General features: G+C 43.1%; 2 protein-coding genes across 4 annotated transcripts in view; one reads left to right on the plus strand and one right to left on the minus strand.

Moving 5' to 3' along the window:
- Positions 1 to 1,790: 1,790 nt before the first annotated feature.
- On the minus strand, positions 1,791 to 6,845 carry SPACA9 (sperm acrosome associated 9). 3 transcript variants are annotated; one of them, XM_053472416.1, is made up of 5 exons: positions 6,704 to 6,845; positions 3,939 to 4,105; positions 3,422 to 3,624; positions 2,888 to 3,122; positions 1,791 to 1,866 (listed from the first exon to the last, which is right to left on the minus strand). In XM_053472416.1, the coding sequence occupies exons 2-5, from the start codon at positions 4,080 to 4,082 to the stop codon at positions 1,858 to 1,860; spliced, it is 591 nt and encodes a 196-aa protein (XP_053328391.1). In that variant the 5' UTR covers positions 4,083 to 4,105; positions 6,704 to 6,845; the 3' UTR covers positions 1,791 to 1,857. The 3 variants fall into 3 exon arrangements, with proteins under 3 accessions (XP_053328391.1, XP_053328389.1, XP_053328390.1); XM_053472414.1 differs by lacking the exon at positions 1,791 to 1,866 and having other exon boundaries at positions 2,787 to 3,122; XM_053472415.1 differs by lacking the exons at positions 1,791 to 1,866; positions 6,704 to 6,845 and adding an exon at positions 5,300 to 5,414 and having other exon boundaries at positions 2,787 to 3,122.
- Positions 6,846 to 10,246: 3,401 nt separating this feature from the next.
- Positions 10,247 to 20,897, plus strand: part of AK8 (adenylate kinase 8) — a 37,356-nt gene continuing 26,705 nt past the window's right edge. Inside the window, exons 1-5 of the mRNA XM_053472408.1 lie at positions 10,247 to 10,350; positions 11,138 to 11,222; positions 16,214 to 16,263; positions 17,369 to 17,482; positions 20,343 to 20,411. Coding sequence (XP_053328383.1) covers positions 10,267 to 10,350; positions 11,138 to 11,222; positions 16,214 to 16,263; positions 17,369 to 17,482; positions 20,343 to 20,411 — 402 coding nt within the window. The 5' untranslated portion in view covers positions 10,247 to 10,266. The remainder of the gene's footprint in view (positions 10,351 to 11,137; positions 11,223 to 16,213; positions 16,264 to 17,368; positions 17,483 to 20,342; positions 20,412 to 20,897) is intronic.

Genomic DNA, 20,897 nt, shown 5'->3' on the forward strand with positions numbered 1-20,897 from the left:
AATTATATATATCGTCTTACAGAAGACATATATGATAATGAATTAAACCGAGCAGCAACTGTTATATGGATTTTTTTGAAATGATAGCTAAAGATTTCCTGTATCCAAAAGACTTTGGTGATCGATTTTTAGGCACCTTTAGTATTTTTGATACAGAGCAAAAATACAAACATCTCACTTATTTTCCTTTGCTTTAAGCCTTTCATTTTGTAGTTAATACACCCGCAATCCATATTTATATATCGTTGAAATCCTACGTATTTTTTTTTTATTTGAAACAGTCATAGTTTAAAATCCTTAAAAAAAAAAAATTTGTGAATTTCAATTGAAATTAGACTATTGGATTCTAAAAGATGATTTGCGCCTCCCAGTTTTCTCCTAGACGGTTGATCCTGAAATTGATAGAAAACTATTAAATGAGACCCGAATAACCCATTTCTATCAGCCTATCGATGCAGAACCGACATCCCGGTCGTGACCCGAAATGAACGGACTCGCTAGCACATGAACTGACTGTTGGCGGGGGAAGACGCTTTAATTGCATTTTGCTATTTTTTGGTTAATTTGTTTGCAATCCTTTATTTTACTGTTCAGCAAGTAGATCATTTCACAAAGAAGTTTAACTATTGTTTGGGGAGGGGGCTGGCGGGGAAAAAGGCCGCATTCGTAACGTTGGACTCCAGCCGTGGAAATCAGAATGCCCAGAAACGTTTGACTATTTGCTTGTGTAACTGTGAACAAATAAAAAAACAACAAACGATTGTTTTGCACTATCACACCGTGTCTTTGGTTTCTCTGGAATGAACTTGCTGCAAGTTATGGTGTCCTGAAAACCTTGTATAGCGGAGGTCCGCAAGCTGAAGACCTGAGCGAGTTCGGTGAGCGCTCCATCTCCCGCTGGGGATCTTGGAGGCCATTGTGATGCGGTAGGACATCCATGTCATGTAATGACGTCCTCTGGCGATATGCTTATTTTTATGCAAAAGTAGCACCTTTTAGGTTTATTTGTTCCATGATATAAACCACTTGTGTTGAGATGACGAGTTCCTAGACGACCAAGGAAGGGTCCTCATCGTTGGTATTATGCCGCTGATGTCATGGCTTCCGCTAACCTGAGCTATGACTTTGGTTTAGAGTTAGTACACCCCAAGAGCTTGCAATCTGCATTTTGGAGAGTGCACTGCATGATACCGGTGTCCCTCCCAGGCCTATTCATATGAAATATGGGTCTTTCCCTGTGTCGGGTTATCGAGGGCTTGGTGAAGATTCTTGGTTTGATTCTGTTCTATATAAATACAGCTGTGATTGCCGATAAACATGTATATTTACCGTATAGTTTATGGCCTATTTTGTACATTTATCTCACGTTAACCACCAGATGGCAATATTGTATATGTTGTGTATATTTAACTCCGTGCGGAACATGAATGGCACGTTGCATTGTGGGAATAGCATTTTGAGTAAGTTAAAGGGACACCCCAGCCATCATATGGGGATAAAGATCCCCAAAAAGGGACTGTCACTATTAAATAGGAGACATTGATGGTTAGAAGAGGACGGGGGGCTTATGCGGATGATAGAGCTCCATGATAGAGCTTCACGAAGAAGTCAAATTTTACCTTTTTCAAAGCAACTTTATTTAGTAAAATTAGAGGAGCCGCGATTGAGTCTTATTGAGACTTCGTGGTCGGACTCGACACAGGGGAAGCTTTGATATTTGGTGAATAACATAAATAAAATTTCCATTTGCTTATGTAAAGTTCTAAAATATCAAATCTGAAGCCTGGGTGTTGAAGCACAGATGCCGTTTTATTATTAGTGAGGATGGAAACCTGCGGCAAAACGGGATCTTCTCAGCTACTTATCCTATGGAAAAAATATATAATAATAATAATAATAATAACAACAATATAATAATGTTAAGTTGCTGATCTGGAATTTGCGAGGCATTTCATCTACGCCTCTAGTCAATTTCCCCTATTAGAAAGATCAGAAGCCAGCCATTTAAAACTCATGATCCTATGTTTGAAGACATCTCACCGGTTACACCATGGATTATAAATGGAAATTCTTAATACAGAGTGATCTTGGTAAATTGAAATCTTACAGAAACGATCAACAGTTTTGTGAAAAACCCCTAATTAGAGAGTAATTCATCATCAAGATTCTACAGGTAAGAAGACAACAGTTTCATGCAGTAGATATTCACAAATCAATAACCGGTAAATGACTGAACACTAAATACCCCAAATAACTAAATTCTAAATGAAAACATTTATTGGTATACTCAGTTTAATCGAGATCCCCTTTTACTCGTCCGCTATTTAGTTATGTTGACGGCTATGATAAAATTAATGTAGGAATCGGGGTATACCGATAGAAGTTACGTTTTAATTTAGAATTTAGTTATTTTGGGTATTTACAAAAGGCCAAAAGATAGTCATAGACGCAAATCGAGGGCTTGTTGAGAAGCACAACCATCGATCAATCTCCTGTTATATGATGACCCATGGATGGACTAAATGGTGATCGACTGTTCTGCTTCTACGTGGTTTGGATTAGTTTTAGAGCAAACATTATGAAAAAGTATCGTAATTAGAACTGGGCAAGTCAGCATAGGCTGGGATCGTCCAGAAGGGCCGGATCCGAGTTGGCTATAATGCAGTTTCCCCTTTTCGTTTGGGTCTTCGCTTATCCCAAATCCAGAGCCGGGCTTGGTCGATGCTCTGCCCATGGCTGGTTTGCCCATTTCTAAATTCTCGATACCGAACAGGCTGCTTAACATTAGAGCCACTGCATTTTATATGGTATGGATTCTTCCCGATGGTCTCCAGGCTGGTCTGCAAAGTTCATTAGAACCTCTCTTTGTGTTGTTTCGCTGACTAACCATGGTTTGGACCCCTGTGGTTTGTGTGACATTCTTCTCCCCTTTGTTAGTTTCGTTCCGCTCTTTGGTTCTCAGTCCATTGCTCCCCGGTTGCTTTTGGTCCGACTGCGTCTTTTCCATCCTGGAGATGGCCTCTCGAAGGTTATCCAGAAGTATAGGGATCAAGCTTACTACTCCACCGTAGAAGTTCTTTGCTTCATCGCAACTTAGATGGTTCACAACATCATGAGGATATCTGCATATCAATATTGAAATATGTTTAAGCGCTATGTCCGTGCCACAACATGGTTAGGGTTCCCATATGACATGCCATGTGGCTCCTACAGCTCAGCCAAGACTAGTGCCATGAACTTAGAGCCCAACTAATACTTGGAGGATGGTAAACAGTACCTGTTATAAACGTATTCTTAAGGGTTCCTTTACTGATCCTCTAGAATTGTGTGAGGATGTGACGCCGACGCGTTTCACAACACAAAGAACTCCTAGATCTTAAGTCGGATGAGCTCTCCTAATGCCTAGAAATTGCACACTTACTTGGCTCTCAGACCAGAGATGTCATTGTCTGGATTAAGAAGATTCATGTTTTCTTCTAAAATATCACGAGCCGCCTTGGTCCCAGATTGCAGCTCGGCCAGGTTGACAGAGAAATCTGTGAGATCCGCGCATACGCTCAGAAACATGGACAGGATGCGTCTGTCTGTGCTGTTGTTACAGTAATTGTCCAGGTAGCTGCGGACCTGCAGGGCAAACACACATATTGACCTTAAAGACTGCAGTAGGTTGAAATATAATTGTAGCCCCCTTAGAATGAAATATCTTCTATGTATTTTGGAAGGGATATCATAACCTTGCTACCTGCACCATCCCTGCTTGAATAAAGGTAGATGAGTCCAATTTTGATGATGGGCTATTAAAGAGTTACTTAGGGTTCCTAAGGGTTCCAATCAGTAGAGGACATCAGTCCTTGGTCTTTAGACCTTTGCCCACGCCGTTCCGTTGGTGATGCATCCAAAAGGAGAGGACAATTCAATCATAAGTATATCAGTATTACCTGTTCCAGGTTCCTCACGGGCTTGATTCTATCATGGGCATTTTCACGAGTCCTCTCTAAAGCATTGATGAAGGTCATCTGCTGTTGGTACAGGAGTTTGCAGCTCTGCTCCAGCTCCTTAAAGGTTTGCTTTGCGTCGTTCATTGTAGGATTTCTAGGTTAAGGACCTTAAGAGAGAAACATAGCTTTACATACACTGTCATTCAAAAGTTTGGGGTCACTCAACTGTTTTCATGGAAAACAAGGACATTTCTAGTTGTAACATAATTGCAAAAGGGTTTTCTAACCATCAATTATCCTTTTAAACTTAAACTTGGATCAGAGAGAACAACTTGCCATTAGAACACAGGAGTGATGGGAGCGATAAAGGGCCATTGGAACACAGGAGTGATGGGAGTGATAAAGGGCCATTGGAACACAGGAGTGATGGGAGTGATAAAGGGCCATTGGAACACAGGAGTGATGGGAGTGATAAAGGGCCATTGGAACCCAGGAGTGATGGGAGTGATAAAGGGCCATTGGAACACAGGAGTGAAGGGAGTGATAAAGGAGTGATGAGCGCACATGAAGAGATTCCATTAAAAAAATCAGCCGTTTCCAGCTACAATAGTCATTTACAACATTAACCCCGTCTGCACTGGAATTCATGTTGTTTATTGGACAAACACCCCCCCCCCCAAAAAAAAAACAAGGACATTTCTAAGCGACCCCAAACTTTTGAACGGTATGTATACTTATTGCACTGAGCCCCAACTATTCCTCTTTTCTCGGACTTAACACTGTTTGTTGTGTATCACAGAACATTACATCAATGTTGCTATAATGTAACTAATGTATATTTGGGGATATGATAAATACTGCCTATTCTAAATCGGAACTGGACCTGTAATGGTCCTCAACATGGACAGTGACCCATTCATAAAATATTAAACCTATTCCAAAGTGAGCTCCGGTCCGATCCAAAATGACCCAAGAGCCCAAAACCAGTTTTTGTATACACGCCATGTCCAAACAATTCTAAAGTCTTAAATAGAAGACGGATCGAGTCACAATGGAAAGGCTCGCTACAGACCCGAACACACCTTACTCTACTAAACCTCATCACCATATGCTGGAGTCTAAGTTGAAAAACAATAACCCAGCCCAAGTTCTTCTAAGCGGAGCCCACAGAACCATTACCCACTTGACACCATTGACCCAACAGCTAAAACAGATGAGTCTCACATTCATCAAGGAACAAACAAAACTTTCCAGCTGCCCTCTTGGGAAATCCACATACATTGTATCAAGAAAACAATATCAACGTTCCACCCATAACTGTCATCGGGTAACTTAGGAGGTCCACATGGTCAACGTCTCACCTGCAGATGGAAGCCAGATGCTGGGATGTTTCTTGCCCTCGAGGCTCTCTGATACCCTCTCTGTCTGTGTGTCTGTGTCTGCCTGAAGGAGTGTGTGTGTGTGTGTGAATGGCTGTGTAATTGTTTGGCAGGTTGCTAAGTTACCATCAGATAATCGCAGGAACACTTTGGCTTTACAACAAACTCTGCAGGGAGTTAAGAAGTTGTAAAAAAAACCAACCCTTTTCCATAACTGAACAGAATAGGATATTTTTGGTAATAAGACAGACACCTTATCGTTACAGGTGACGTTTATAGTATTATTAATATTTAATGAAATATTGACGAAAAGGGGATTCTGATGATTCTGAAGTTTGAAAAGTGCTCTTATCACCATAGCAACCAATGGAAGGTTCCAACCAGCTGGAGCTGTTGTGGTGACAACACCCTTTTTTACAATTTGGTGCAGCCATCACTTTTTATATATAGCCAGCGGACCGGGACTGGCCATCCCGCTCACCGGGCCGACATCGGCGCATACTCGTCTGGTCTACTGCCCCAGTGCCATAGCCGGGAACTCTCCGGATTCCGCCCGGAGGCTCCGGGGGAAGAGCTGCTTGTCCGGGTCGTAGGGGCGTTGTTGGGGCATGCCCCGCCCACTTCCCCTCCAACAACTGCCTGGGTCCTGCCACATCAGCGGGACCGCCCAGTGACATCAGCGGGACCAGCTCCAATGTCAGCAGGACCTCCTACCCGCATTCCGCAAGGGTGGGCTCCGGGTAGCAGAAGCCAGAAGGTTCTGAGGTCGGCGCCACTAACGCCAACAGGGGGTCTCCAGCCTTCAAATGCCAGGGCCGCTCGACCATCACCATCCCCCCCCCCCGGATAACCAGCATTATCCAACTTACCAAAAAGCACCAACAATATCCTTTTTTTCCTTACTTATATATTCTTAGACAATTGTAATTCTAGCCTGTAGTCACGTGACACAAGATGATGAGTGAAAAAAAGGGATTTTTTTCCTGCATTTCTGTGTTTTTATTATGTGTTTTAAAGCTATTGATGAAAAATAACTTGACAAATCTGCTTAATTGTTTAATTATCTAAAAATTAGCTTGACTGCTAATTAGGACATTTTAAAAACATACTGCCCAACAGTCCCAGTTCTCGCTGTTCAGTCCCGTTTTTCAGACACTGTCCTACCCCATTCCTTTCTAAAAAGGAATCCTGATGAACTTACGCGTGCTGTGTAAAGGGGGGGGGGTTGTAGCCAAGTGACTACCTAACACCCATAGGGCTTCACCAAAAGGAGACCCTATGCTACCACCAATGCTTTGTATGGCACCTCCGTTTCCGCCGCACACCGAGACGGTGTATCTACCCTCACCCGGCGTAGGAGGAAGGGTGAATTACTTTGTTACCCACCAGCAATTTGTCTTTAAACAGAAGATGTCACGCCAGCCTCTGAGGCACCGAAGATATGTGATGTTCCTTGTTATTCTCCTTGAAGGATCTGCGTTGCCTTTGTTCCGTAACGCCTGGTTTTCTTAGCGTTATGTCACAATGCAACAGACGCCAGGCAGGGCTGCTTTGATGGCGAGATACACAGAACCGGTTTTGAACTCTTTCAAAGTCTTGAAATCAAACATTCACGGGGCAACCGAGGCTTGCACAAGAAGCGAGAAGGAAAAACAGCTCTCATAGTGCATGTTATCTCAATCAATAGAGAGTTGGGTAAGAGATAAAAGACCGTAAATTTGACTACATAGCTGCTAGTACCAATACGGCGAGATAAAGGAGAGCTATTCGGAACAGAGTGAGTCTGGGGAATGAATAGAACGAGATGGCCAAAGTTTATTTTATGTTTCTTTTAGAATCGAACCGGAAGAATGAGTTGTCTTCTCAAAAATGTATAACGAGAAAGGGAATTAATTCTACTAGCCCCTATGAATTATTGCTCTGTTTTGGGGTTTGGGGTGTCTGTTTAGATGATGTGTGAGTACCCGTGACGGTATGGAGCTAGAAGACCCATATCTGCTGAGGAACATCATCGAAAACTGAGCTGTCAACCATGGGTCCACCGATGGGATGGTGAATTCCACAAATATATATATGGAATTTTACTAAACGTGAGGTTCTGGAAGAAGTTAAGAGTCTTTTCATCTTAAGGACCCTTAATAAAAGCACTTAAGACATTGAATAATCTCAAAGCGGATTTTATTTCTCATCAGGTCGCCAGAGCAACTCATCTCAGAGGAAGCTCAACTGAACTCAATTAATTGTCAGTCCCCCTCCAAAGAGGGGATTGTTCCGTAGCCGGGTAGCTTTTGGCAGAGAAGTACATTGGGTGGCTTAGGCTTTTTATGTAACTTTGTGAGCTATTGATAGCGTTTACCCCGTTTAATTTATAAAGCCATTCCCTGCTGTCTCTATACACATTATCAGGGCTTTTAGGGCTGTAGAACCCTGCGATCCCCTCATACCCAGCAAACATTCTGACCTCCTAGACTAGAGGGGCATCCGGGGAGGAAAGAGGGGCATCAGGGGAGGAAAGAGGGGCATCGAGGCAACGAAAAAGGCATCAAAGGGACTGGTCCGGAAACAACATATGTGTCCCTGGTGGTCTAGTGGTTAGGGTTTGGCGTGCTCGCTGCCGCTGCCTGAGTTCGATTCCCGGGAATGTGCTTTTTATTTTTATGTCATCAGCAAAATCCTAAAAGATTTGCATTCTGCAATTAAAAAGTATGGGATGACGTCTGTTAAATTAACAGAAACCATGTTAAAAGAAAGATTGTTAAAGGGACAGTTTGCTTTCCCTGACAGCCCCTGCAAACATTCTAAGCTCCTAGAAAAGAGGGGCATCAAGGAGGAAAGACCCAGGGGTTTCAGGCCAAAGGAGGGACTATCACCACTATAAAAAAAGGATATTTACGAAACATAATAATTCTTCGCATAAAGGAAGTGGGTCCGATAAATGCTAACATTGGGATTAGTGAATAAACCTGTTAAATGAATGGGGAGCCCTTTGGAGTGTCCGTAAAATGGAACTAAAGATTTTGAACCCTCTGTGAACCCAAAGGGGAAAACAATGATCCTCCATGACTCCAGGCATGTTTTCTTCTTGCGCAAGATCCTAGTGTTGCTATTTGCACTGGACACGCACAATTACACCGAGCAATGTGTTTGCAGTCATTTTATCAATGGGCATCCGTTGACTTAACGTTGAATTAAAATGGGCTGTAATTTCCAGCCGGAAGGCGTAAGAACGCAAACATTCAGTTACAGCGCAAACAATAACGAAACAATCGAGAGTAAATGATCACAATCTGAAATCTTACGCAATAGTCACTCACATGGCATTAGAATAATAGCGAGAGAACAAGGCAAATATCAATTAATCGTATTATGGCAAAACAACGCGCCCCAAAGGGCACTGATCAATAATATGGTTGGCAGTAGAGTGGGTGGCACTGAACGTGGTACTGTCATAGGATGCCACTGCTGCCACAAGTCACATTGTGAAATTTCTGCCCTGCTAAATCTGCCCCGGTCCACGTTAATTACTATTATTGCAAAGTGGAAGCGTCTAGGAGTAACAACAGCTCAGCCCCAGAGCGGCAGACCATGCGTGGTCAGAAGTATTCTGCATCAGGAGCTTCATGAAATGGCCTTCAACGGCCGAGCAGCTGCTCACAACCTGAAGCTCGCTGTGCACAATGCCAGGCGTCGGCTGGTGTGATGTAAAGCCGTCGCCACCGGACTCTGGAGTGGTGGAAACATGTTTTTCAGCGTGATGAATCACGCTTCACTATCTGGAGGTGTGATGGGTTAATCTGGGTTTGGCGCATGCCAGGAGAACGTTACCTACTGGAATACATTGTTTCTGCTGTAAAGTTTGGTGGAGGAGGGATAATGGTCTGGAGCTGTTTTTTAGGATTTGGGCCCCTTAGACCCAGTGAAGGGTAATGTTAATGCTTCAGCATCCCAAGACATTTTGGACAATGTTCAGCTTCCAACTTTGTGGGAACAGTTTGGGGAAGACCCTTTTCTATTCCCGCATGACTGTACCCGGCGCACAAAGCAAGGCCCATAGAGACATAGTTGGATGAGTTTGGGGTGGAAGAACTTGCCCGGCCCGCACAGAGCCCTGACCTCAATAGCGTCGAACACCTTTGGGATGAACTGGAATGGAGATTGCGAGCCGGGAGTCTCATCCAACATCAGTGCAATGTGGCACAGTGGCATATTTTCCCAAATTTATTGTAACATCCCCATGATGCCCATGCATCCTTGGAAACCCTATTCAAGAGCATTCAAATGGGGGAAGTCAAGGCTCCTACACCCCCCCCATCACTGTTTCTCTTACTAAGTTAAAAAAACCTAAATATTTTACATAGGAAAACCAACAATTATATATTACATAATCCTACATGTAGGATATTTTTTATGGCGCTGGGCAAAATAGGATAGCAGTTGGGGGTCCTTTTTCCTCTAAGGACAGTCACGGAAAACCTGAGAGAGGTGGTAGGTATGTAAATGTAATTACTTTCATTAATTTAATGTAAATATAGTATACACAAATACAAATGCACTTTTAACCCTTTACACTAAGCAGTGAAATGGACCAGTGGCAGGGTTTTGAGCATATATCTAAAAATCACTTCTTTTATATTGCAAACCATTTAAAAGTAAGCCAAAAATCTGCGTATTTTTCATTAAATCCTTGTTTTATTTGTAATTTGATCCCTTTACATTAATTATGAAGCATTCTGTCCTTTGTCCTGTTTATTATTGAGTTTTCCCATGCACTGACCAAGCACACACTGCGCATGCCCCAGGTGGAACGCACGCACGTTGAGGTCGCGGATTGATGACTCACTATGAGTCCTTGGATTCAGGTTGCCAAGGGAACCTCGCGGCGCGCTTTGGTTGCTAAGGAGCCGTTCTCTCACCTGGCAGTCTTCCGGTTTTTGGCTGAGGTACCCGAGATGGATGCCACGACGAAGCCCCTGCGAATCCCCCCAGAGATGGCTGTGTATGCGGAAGAGCACGGGGTATTTGAGATCATCCAGGTAAAGGGACTCGGTCTGCATTGTAGGCACAGAGACCATTGATTAAGCTGCTTATAAAGGGGTCGTCCTAAGTGGTCTTATCACCATAGAAAACCAATGGAATATTCCTGGTGATGCCACTATTGCATTAGTTGCCATGGTAATAAAACCTCTTTTAAAATTGTATAAATAACCCCCAGTGGCAGACTTGGTTGGGGTTACCAAGAATTATTTACCTTCAGGCTGCCCTGACACATTGTATAAAAACAGCAGGAAATGGGTTAATAAATTAAACCGGATATGCATCAAAACGTAAAGCTTCGCCCGCCACTACGTCAAAGTACCCCGAAAGAAGAGGTCAAAGTACCCCAAGAGGTGTCCAGAGAAGGCTTTAAATAGTTTGAGCGTCTCAGTGGGTTAAGGTGCAGTCCCACTGATTCAGCTCCTTGGTAAGCAATATAGCCGTGAAACATTAGATAGGACTCAAAGACCTTGGGGTACTTTGACGTAGTGGCGGGCGAAGCGATATATGGCCGTATAGTGTGATGGGATCTCCAATATTTATGGCGCGGATACGTGTTTTTTGAGTGGTATTCGCTGGGTGTGTGCTGAATTCTTGCTTTTTTGTGTATTTTTTAGCTTTTAGGTCATCCTGCTATGTGAAAAATAGCAGATCGTACGACTGAAATATTTTTTAAATGGATAACATATATGTTGATATTAGAAAAAAATCATGTTTATTAAGTGTTGTCTGTATGAAGTCATTTATCAGCTGTTCATCCGTTTTTTGTTGTTTTTTTATTATTAGAAAATGGTGGAGAAGCTTTTAGTCGATCGGCCGGAAGACACCATCCAGTACCTTATAGATCATCTGCGCAACAATAATGATGACGGTAAGTTTTGATAATCAGGAGCGGCCTGGTAGTCTTTGTTTCGGAATTTTAAGTGACGTCTTGAGCGACCATCTTTACCTCTTCCTACATCATTCATTTGTTCACTTCATTGGTTGATGGCAGAGGAGGCCCCTGCTGGCGACCAATAGAGTCGCTCGTACAGACTTTTAAAATCCTGGTATCTTGGTAGTCTGTACCGCGTTAACCCCGTATTAACCCCTTCTACAATAAACAAAGAAAAAAAACGAACAAGAAGAATGTACACGAATATTCGCCCCAAACCGAACGCAGGAACGGCTGAATATTCGTGGAATTCGAAGATTTCCCCCCCCACGAAGACGAACACGAAGAGTTGGCCGGCGCCCAAGTCTAATTAACGTACATATGATGCCTGGAATGTCCCTTTAAACAGATCTTTTCAAGACCAAGCCATGATTTCAGTGGAACTGCAGGCAGTTGCACGATTCACTAACCCCTGTAAAAACTATAATAAACTTTTAGAAGCCGGGGCTTTTTTTTTCTCATGAGGTTTCCCAACTCTGATGATGATGATGTATCTTCTCCTAAACACTACCTTTAAGGGTAAGAGAGAAGCAGAAGACAGCTATAAAGCCGGCTTTATTTGTGCAACATAAAAAAGGCTCTTCGGCAGAACGATTCAAGAAGCCTTCATCTCTCTCTCTCTGTGCCGGACTGACGAGCAGAGCTGAGTTATTAAAGGTATTGATTTTTATTCGGTACAAAGGCTCTTGACCACAGGAGGAAGATATTTTCCTTATTTCTTTGGTTTGTCAACTTGTTAAAAGAAATATAAGCACATACGCTTTTCTTCATCCCTGTAGGATCATGTGTCAATAATCTTAACCATAAATTAGATAGAAAGGCAGCGAAGGTGTGAGTGTGTGGGTAGCATCCATCCCAAGCTAATAAACCGAGACAACAATGATTCGCTGACTAATCAGGCCAGAAGCTATTGTGTTTGTAGAAAACAGGACCCGAGGAATCCCAGGAGCCAGCAAAAGCTAACAAATGTTTGTGATGGCGCATAGTTTTTTTGACTTCTTGATTTGAAAATCCATGACTGTACCTTATTACTGACTTTTTAAAAAGTTAGCCCTTAAAGGGACAGTATACCGCCCCATGGAAACAAACAAACAAAGTGTGCATGTTACAGTAAGTACTTTAATATGCATTTTTCTTTTTGCCTGGGGAAGCTGCAGCTCCAGAGCTGTTACTGACAGTTCCCTCCGTGGACCAGTTTTTGCACCACTTTTGGGTGCTCGAAGCAGACCAACAGTGGCAGGAAAGCACTGTCGTGGAAATCATTTGGAGTGGTCTTTGCACGCGAGCATGGGGTCCTGTTAGACCCCCTTGCTGGTGGGTAAGTATAGAGTGCAGTGGCGAGTACAGCACACCTCCTGTGCCAAGGAGACGTAAATGCATATGAATCCTTAGGGGGTTGCTGGCGCCCTCATCCAGATAAAATGAGCCCCATGCTTTGGGCCGGAACTGCCCTTGTGCCGTGACCCATCAGCACACCTGGGAACATTCTCGGCTCTGCCTACCCGGAGACCTTTTCATAATGCGTGTAGGCGGTCCTGCTGATGCCGGTGGTCCGCTGATGGTCAGCGGGTGGTCTGCTGGTGTTGGCGGGCGATCTCGCTGAAAGCTGCTCGTTTTTGGAGGGGTAGTTGGGCGACCCAGAGTTTTTTCGGTGGCGACCTGTGGAAGTGGCACTTCACCCGAAGTCTCCGGGGCGAAACCTGCAGACTTCCCATGTATACCCATCTGATAAGTCGGTGGAAATTTTCATCTCTTTTTTTTAACGTATAAAAAACCGCCTGCGATACTCCCAATCGCTGACTATCTATAGAGAAAACTATGAAACTGCTTATTCTTCCTTAATCTGATCTTGTAGTCTCAATGATTATCAATTCCCAAGAGAAAACAAGTATCAAATGGGGAAATTAATGCGTTTTTAAGGCATATTAACCATTCATTGGAGTGTCTATTACTTAGTTATTCTAACCAATTTGAAGTTGTTTGATTAACCCTTTCTCGGTCCCCCATACATAAATCTCTTATTAAACCTATTAGGCCCCCTTCAAACAAGACTTAATGCCGTCGCGGTAGAAAACGTCCAGGAAGAGTAAAAAAAACAAAAAAAACCCACTGTATCCGTTCTTCTAAAATGCAGAACGGCAGGAGAGCAGATGTTTTGCGTTATCAATGTTTAATGCTATCTCTTCCCCGTATGCTTTGTTCTCTTGCTCTAAGCCGGATAATGATGGCTTTTTGTTAGAAGTGAACCGGGCTCCGCTCGATGGCTGCGCCGATAACTCCCGAGCTGCTGGAATCCTCAGGTTAGTTAGTTTCTGGATCACGGCTAATGAATTCCGAACTCAGCGGCGGCTCGGGATAAAGGAGTAGCAGGTATGTGCTGTATGGCATCTCGAGAAATGCAAAGCATTCGGCGTGGGTCCAAGAGAGGGGCGCCGGGCGCTCGCTGTAATGGGATTCATGATCTGTAGTGCCCCCCTATGGAACATTATCATTATCGTATGGCGGGGTAGCTCCTTGTCAATATTTACTCTTCTTGCCGTCCTGATTTCAGAATCGCCGGGCCGTCAGGGATTTAGACAGAGACGGGGTCGTGCGGAATAGATGTAGTAAGAAATCCACACCAGTGGATGTGTTTTTCTTTATATGAAACGGCCATTTAAATAATTAAAGCTGGTCAATTTGTCTAATATCTGAATTATTCTAGTGCTGAAATTGTACCAGATTGTGAAATGATCAGTCATCTGCATCAAATCTCTGAAAGCAAAGTCAACATTCCTTTAAATAACTTCAGTAGACAATCACTTTTTATATGAAATGATATTTAGGTCTCCTAGATGATACTGACAGGTCTTTGCTTTACTGCATTGATATAGAATAGGCAATAGAATGCCTGGCTCTTAACCCTCGGCAGAAATCAACCAGCGTGGTGGGGTTTGGGGGACCATACACCACATGACATTTCAAATAGCGAAGAGCCAAGCAAACCTACGGCACCTGGCATCGGAAGCAGCAAGCGCCAGCTCCAATCTTATCTGTTTTCGGTATAAACTGCATGGGAGAAAGTATATTCTGAAGCCCTGCAGGGAACCTCATCTCGTTGCATCTCAGCCCCCGTCGTATTTGTAAGACCACCCTTGACTTTGTGTCACTGCGTGTTTTTGGATGGCATCATACCGTTTCGGCTAAAGCCCCCCCGCAGGATCAGAAATAAGAACATTTTAGCAGAAAGCCCAAAGGCTTTCCAACAAGTCATTCTTCTCGTTTAATTCCACAAACGGCCACACAGGGATGTGGCTGCAATAAAATATTTGGGGAAAAAGTACCACCTTTTCCCCAAATATTCCTTGGATCCGAGTTAAAGTGACCTGGAAGCATCCTGAGCAGCCCGGCTTGGGGGGCTACTTTGTAACCCATCTCACACAAATTAATTGAAGAAGAGCTGAGCCGGGGTGGAAAAATGTTGTTTAGTTATTTAAATTGCCGTAGACAACGCATAAATGGCCCCCTCTGTTATGTTAGGTAAATAAACCTGAGCCCATCTGGCTTTTTATTCTAAGATTTAATCCCATAAAAAACAACACAGACACTTTGAAGAAGCTTTTTTCTTTTTGTTTCCATGACAACAGCCTACCAGTGCCTGCGTTTGTGTCACATGATAATTAAGCGTTCCCAGCAAAAAAGTATGAAGACCAAAGGAAGAACGGATACCTTTTAGGACCCGTAGCTGACTTGTCCAGCGTGGACGTAACGGACTGAGAAGGGGAAAGAGAGATGGGGACGGGTACCTTAGGGCTCAGGGTCGGCCCTGATTACTTTACGCCCTACCTAGACATTGGCTAGAAGTTCTTGTCCTGCAGTAGTCCCGTAGGTGGCCAGGCTTGTGTATCAGCAGTTCTATCTGGCTGCTGTTAATGTAATATATTCATTTGTCCAGTGATATACTCAGCGCCGTCCAATAAGAACAGGTGGGGAGAAAAAAAGCAGATTTAGTACAAACCGAGCATTTATAGTAGCCCAGGGCAATGCTAAAGCATAAAACGAGGTATATAATAGAGTGTTTCCTTTTCTATCAAACGTTTGACCAAAAAAAAAAAAAAGCCGTGCATAAAAGATCCAATACCTTACGGGGTTTCTTGTGAATTTTAAATCACTTTCCTCGTTAAGCCTCAAAAGGATCCGCGCATGGAGAGGTTTCTTGATTTCCTTTGAAGCGCGTGAAGAAGTTGATTAATCCTGGCAAGGGAGGACTCTTTCATGGCTCCATTAATAAATCATTTCTACACACAGTTGGAGTTTTCCGAGGTGTACGGAGTTCGATTTTAACAAACCAGAGTTTAATAGGGAAATAAAAGTGCGGCCTGAGATCCCACTTTTCTGCGATATCTTATTGTTTATCCCAAAGACGAGAGAACCATCCGATTTTAGGCGGTCTAGTGCTGACTCCTTCCTATTCTGTGTTGCTGTGATCACATCTAAGACTCCCAGTTGGTGCTTAAGCATGATGATGATGTCCCTGCTTGAATGCAGGTGACTCAATGAAGTGTTTCCATGCTAGGTACTTGATCAACTCATTAGGCGAGTCACCCCATAGGACGTTCATCGTGGGCCATCAAAGGGTTAATATTTCAAGAGGCTCAGGGCCGGCTCATGGTATGCACATAACTCTGGCTCTTGATGGGACCCCAAAATACGTCTCGTCAGCAAGTTCAGGGTACTTTACTTTTTTAACCAACATGGCAAAAAGGTCACCTGATGTCAAAAGATTAATAAAAATACCCCAAAATCCCTTTTGTTGACATAAACAACTCTCTAAAGAACCATCATTCACACGCAGATCCTCCTTAAAAGTCACACCTAGAACATTTCAGTAACAGAATTTACAGAATGTTACACAATTCTGACCGCATATTTCTTTTTTTCTTCCGCAGCACCAAGAATTGTTATTTTGGGTCCTCCTGCATCTGGGAAACACACCATGGTACGTATGCAAATCATACCCGGAAGTATTTAAAGGTCTGCTCCGGCCCTTGGGACACAGGAGTGATGGGAGTGATAAAGGGCCATTGGAACACAGGAGTGATGGGAGTGATAAAGGGCCACTGGAACACAGGAGTGATGGGAGTGATAAAGGGCCACTGGAACACAGGAGTGATGGGAGTGATAAAGGGCCATTGGAACACAGGAGTGATGGGAGTGATAAAGAGTGACGAGAGCCTATGAAGAAATTCCATTAAAAATCAGCAGTTTCCAGCTACAATAGTCATTTACAGCATTAACCCCGTCTGCGCTGGATTTCTGATCCATTTCATGTTATTTTAATGACAAAATTTTTTTCCTTTCAAAAACAAGGATTTTTTTTTTTGTGACCCCAAACTTTTGGAGTGTAGTATAAATCTTAAGATATAAGTTTGGGGATTCTACTGGTGTCCTTCTTTCTCCTTCTTCTATCGTGCGTTATGTATAACTAGTAGCTCTGTTGCAAAGTTTAAAAAGTGGTCTTATCACCATAGTAACCAAGGAGACGGTCCAGTCCACTTTCCAAACTTTTCCACTAAAAACACTTGTTCTAAAAGTGTTTCCTTCTCCCTCGAGCTATTCTTTATCTCTGCCACTAAAGCCGAAATAACTAACGATAACCCGACACCGAGAAAACGATACATAGTTATTCCGGTTAGAGCATTGTTTATACACAAAGCCCAGGAGACGCCTATGATGTCATAAACGCAGAATGATAACAGAATTTAGATTTAAAAAAAATATAAATATTATTTATTATTTCTTATTTTTTGCACGCAGGGCACTGTAAAATTTTTACCCTGAATCATCCTGATCTGTCACGCGTCGCTGTAAAAACCCAGCACAGGCGGCGAGCCCTCCCGTGTCCCCACTACGTACACAACAGAGGCATTGCACTGTGTTTTAAACATACATCTGTTCCTAGATCATTTATTTAAAGCGCTCGCTGGAAGGAAGTAGAGAAAAGAAAAAAAAAAAAAAAAAAAAAAAGACCTTTGAAAATGATTTTCTTTTGCAAAAAAAAAAATAAAATATTTGGACTTTTGCTTTTTCTCTTCCCCCCGCAGGCGACGCTGCTCGGTAAGCGCCTGAATGCCACTCACATCACTCCAGAGAATTTGTTGTCAAACGATGTCTCTTTGCTGGCGAAGACGGCGCTCTCGTACAAACACAAAGGCCAGGTATGGCTCCCGAAACGCATGAATTATTTGCAAACGACGCTGGTCTCCCGAAGTGAAAGAGAAAAAAAAGGGGGGTGATTTGCTATGTATACTAATAATGCCCCAAAACGTGTATTATATATACACGTATACTGTGTGTTTGTCGCAGCCCTAAAATACTGAAACAATTAGTAGGTGCTAGTTATTGCGTAATGGGATATATTATAGGGCTGGTATAGAAAGTATAGGATCGGCACAGCCAAGGAGAAATTATACACAATTATAATGGCGGGGGGGGGGAATAGATAGTTAATATTAATTTACAGAAAATATTAATACGTTTAGAATAATACATACAAATTGCATGAAATGTTAAAAGAAGAGACCATTGTTTAAAACTAGAGGGTCGGAGGTTTAGATGGAATGTAAGGAAGTTTTATTTTAAGGAGAGGGTGGTAGGTAAGTGGAACAGTCTCCCAGCAGAGGGGGTAGAGGGTAATAAAGTGAGGGGATTTGAACATGCATGGGATAGACATCCGGCTCCTAAACTGACCGACGGGACTGATGGCTCATTAAAGCCACTTTACCTTGAATCCGGTGGTTTGGGGGTTTTTAACATGGGTAGAAAAACCGTATTTTTTTGACAATCTAAGCGAGTCAGAGACTTCTGTGTCTTTGCGAGGAAATGATAAGGTTAACCCGATGTATTTAAACTTCCCTTGTAAATTGTTGGGGTTGCTTAAGATCTTCTGTACTGATGAGTGCGCGCGCCCCCCCGGACTGCCGCGGCTATTAGAATCTATCTGGTGTCTGGTAATCCTCTAATGATCGGATGCCGGGTTTCCAATTGCACTTAACGAGGGTCCTTCTCGAGAACCGATTTTAATGATCGCAGTGTTTATTCATTCTACGTTTTTTACCCTCCGATATTAGCGTGAAATTACATGCGGTCGTGGATACAAAGTAGGTTTATCTGCTGTATAACGGTACGAAGCTTAAACTGAGCCTCTTCACGGGGAGCACTTCAATGAAGGTAATTAGGGATTGCCGGTTAAGCTATGTGCTGAATCAGATGTTAAATCTACACTCATTACCGGAGATCTGCGGGATTTAGTCCACGAAAGCGGAATATTTTCACTTCCAGCAACCGGGAGAATTTAAAGCGCCAGGTTTTCTTTGTTTGCACTTTAATTGTAGAATGAGTTGAGTAATAACCCCCCTAGAGCTGTATACAGTAATATACCCCCCCAGCGCTGTATACAGTAATATACCCCCCCCGCGCTGTATACAGTAATATAACCCCCCAGCGCTGTATACAGTAATATAACCCCCAGCGCTGTATACAGTAATATAACCCCCAGCGCTGTATACAGTAATATAACCCCAGCGCTGTATACAGTAATATAACCCCCAGCGCTGTATACAGTAATATAACCCCCAACGCTGTATACAGTAATATAACCCCCAGCGCTGTATACATTAATATAACCCCCCAGCGCTGTATACAGTAATATAACCCCCAGCGCTGTATACAGTAATATAACCCCCCAGCGCTGTATACAGTAATATAACCCCCAGCGCTGTATACAGTAATATAACCCCCAGCGCTGTATACATTAATATAACCCCCAGCGCTGTATACATTAATATAACCCCAGCGCTGTATACAGTAATATAACCCCCAGCACTGTATACAGTAATATAACCCCTAGCGCTGTATACAGTAATATAACCCCCAGCACTGTATACAGTAATATAACCCCTAGCGCTGTATACAGTAATATAACCCCCCAGCGCTGTATACAGTAATATAACCCCCCAGCGCTGTATACAGTAATATAACCCCCAGCGCTGTATACAGTAATATAACCCCCAGCGCTGTATACAGTAATATAACCCCCAGCGCTGTATACAGTAATATAACCCCAACGCTGTATACAGTAATATAACCCCCCAGCGCTGTATACAGTAATATAACCCCCAGCACTATATACAGTAATATCCCCCAGCGCTGTATACAGTAATATAACCCCCCAGAGCTGTATACAGTGATATAACCCCCCTGCGCTGTATACAGTGATATAACCCCCCTGCGCTGTATACAGTAATATAACCCCCAGCGCTGTATACAGTAATAACCCACTAGTGCTGTATACAGTAATATACTAAATTAGTCATGTGACATTTTGGGTGAATTTCCCTGCTCACCACACTGAGCGGATGCTTTATGACAATGCTAATAAAGTCTGTTCCTCCATAGACTTTCATTAGTCCAGCTGGGTGATTGAGACTGAGTCATTCTATTGTTTCCCACAGGCAGTATGATAAGGAGTCGGGGTGTTTGTCTAGTAGATCGGGGCTCAGATAACCGAGCGATAACTGTGATCTTAGTAATAAAATGACAGGAGTTTAACAAAAAATCAGGTCCAATTTTAGAGACGGGGCCCTGGTTCCGCTGCGCTTTAGTATAACCGGCTTCCCTTTTCCCCCTTAAATTGGCTCGGTGGCGCTGCGCAGACGGGGTCCCCTGCACACCCGCGTCTGTTTCTGACATGACACTTCAAAGGTGCGCAGAAGGCACCGGCGCCGTCTGAGAGCCGCGTGAAGCACCTTTGGAAGGTATCAACCTCAAAGCCAGGATTCGGCTCTCCTGCCGCGAGAGCTTCTGACACGCCACCCACCGAGACGCGAGGACCGAATACCGTATGCCTAATCCTCCCCATAATCAGATCTCCCCAAGGCTTTTTTGGGGTCTTTTTTCTGCTTTTTTCCCCCAGTAAAAGCAGCCGGATAAGCAGGTGTTCTCGCGCTCTCTCTGAAGGTCCTGAGACGTTCATTCTAATCATTTCTTATTTATCCTCTTTTTTTTATTATTTTAAAGGAAATCCCAAATGAACTGTGGACCCAGCTCATCCGGGAGAGGCTGTCTGAAGTGGACTGCGTAAAAAGAGTAAGTGGGCATCGTTCAGTAAACAGCATAGGCCGGCGATCGTAGAATTATCAAATTATTTCTGCCGAAAGAAGAAAAAATAAATTGTAGATTTTCAGGCAAACTGCTAAATTTCTATTTTTTTATTAAACATCGCATAAAATGCATTTTCTTGGACAGAAGTAAATTAAGTACACGGGATGGTAACAAAGTCTAACGTGTATGTCTTACAGCCATAGCAACAGGTGGACTGTTCTAGCTGATTGGACGATTTCATGCGTTGCTATGGTGATAAGACCACTTTTTAGACCTTGCACCAGAGTCACTTTTTATACAGCACCCTACTCAGTCCTTTTTTTTACATCTAAAATTGTAACTTTTTGTGAAATTAGGTACAATACAGAGATCAACTTTTTTTCTTTTGCTCTTGTCGTGTGTTTTTAGCGTGGAGTTTTAGGGACAGAATAACTAAACAGTATGAGCAGCTCGGGATGGGGGACTTTCACA

Source organism: Spea bombifrons, chromosome 8, assembly GCF_027358695.1.
Source record: "Spea bombifrons isolate aSpeBom1 chromosome 8, aSpeBom1.2.pri, whole genome shotgun sequence".
Lineage (NCBI taxonomy): Eukaryota > Metazoa > Chordata > Amphibia > Anura > Pelobatidae > Spea > Spea bombifrons.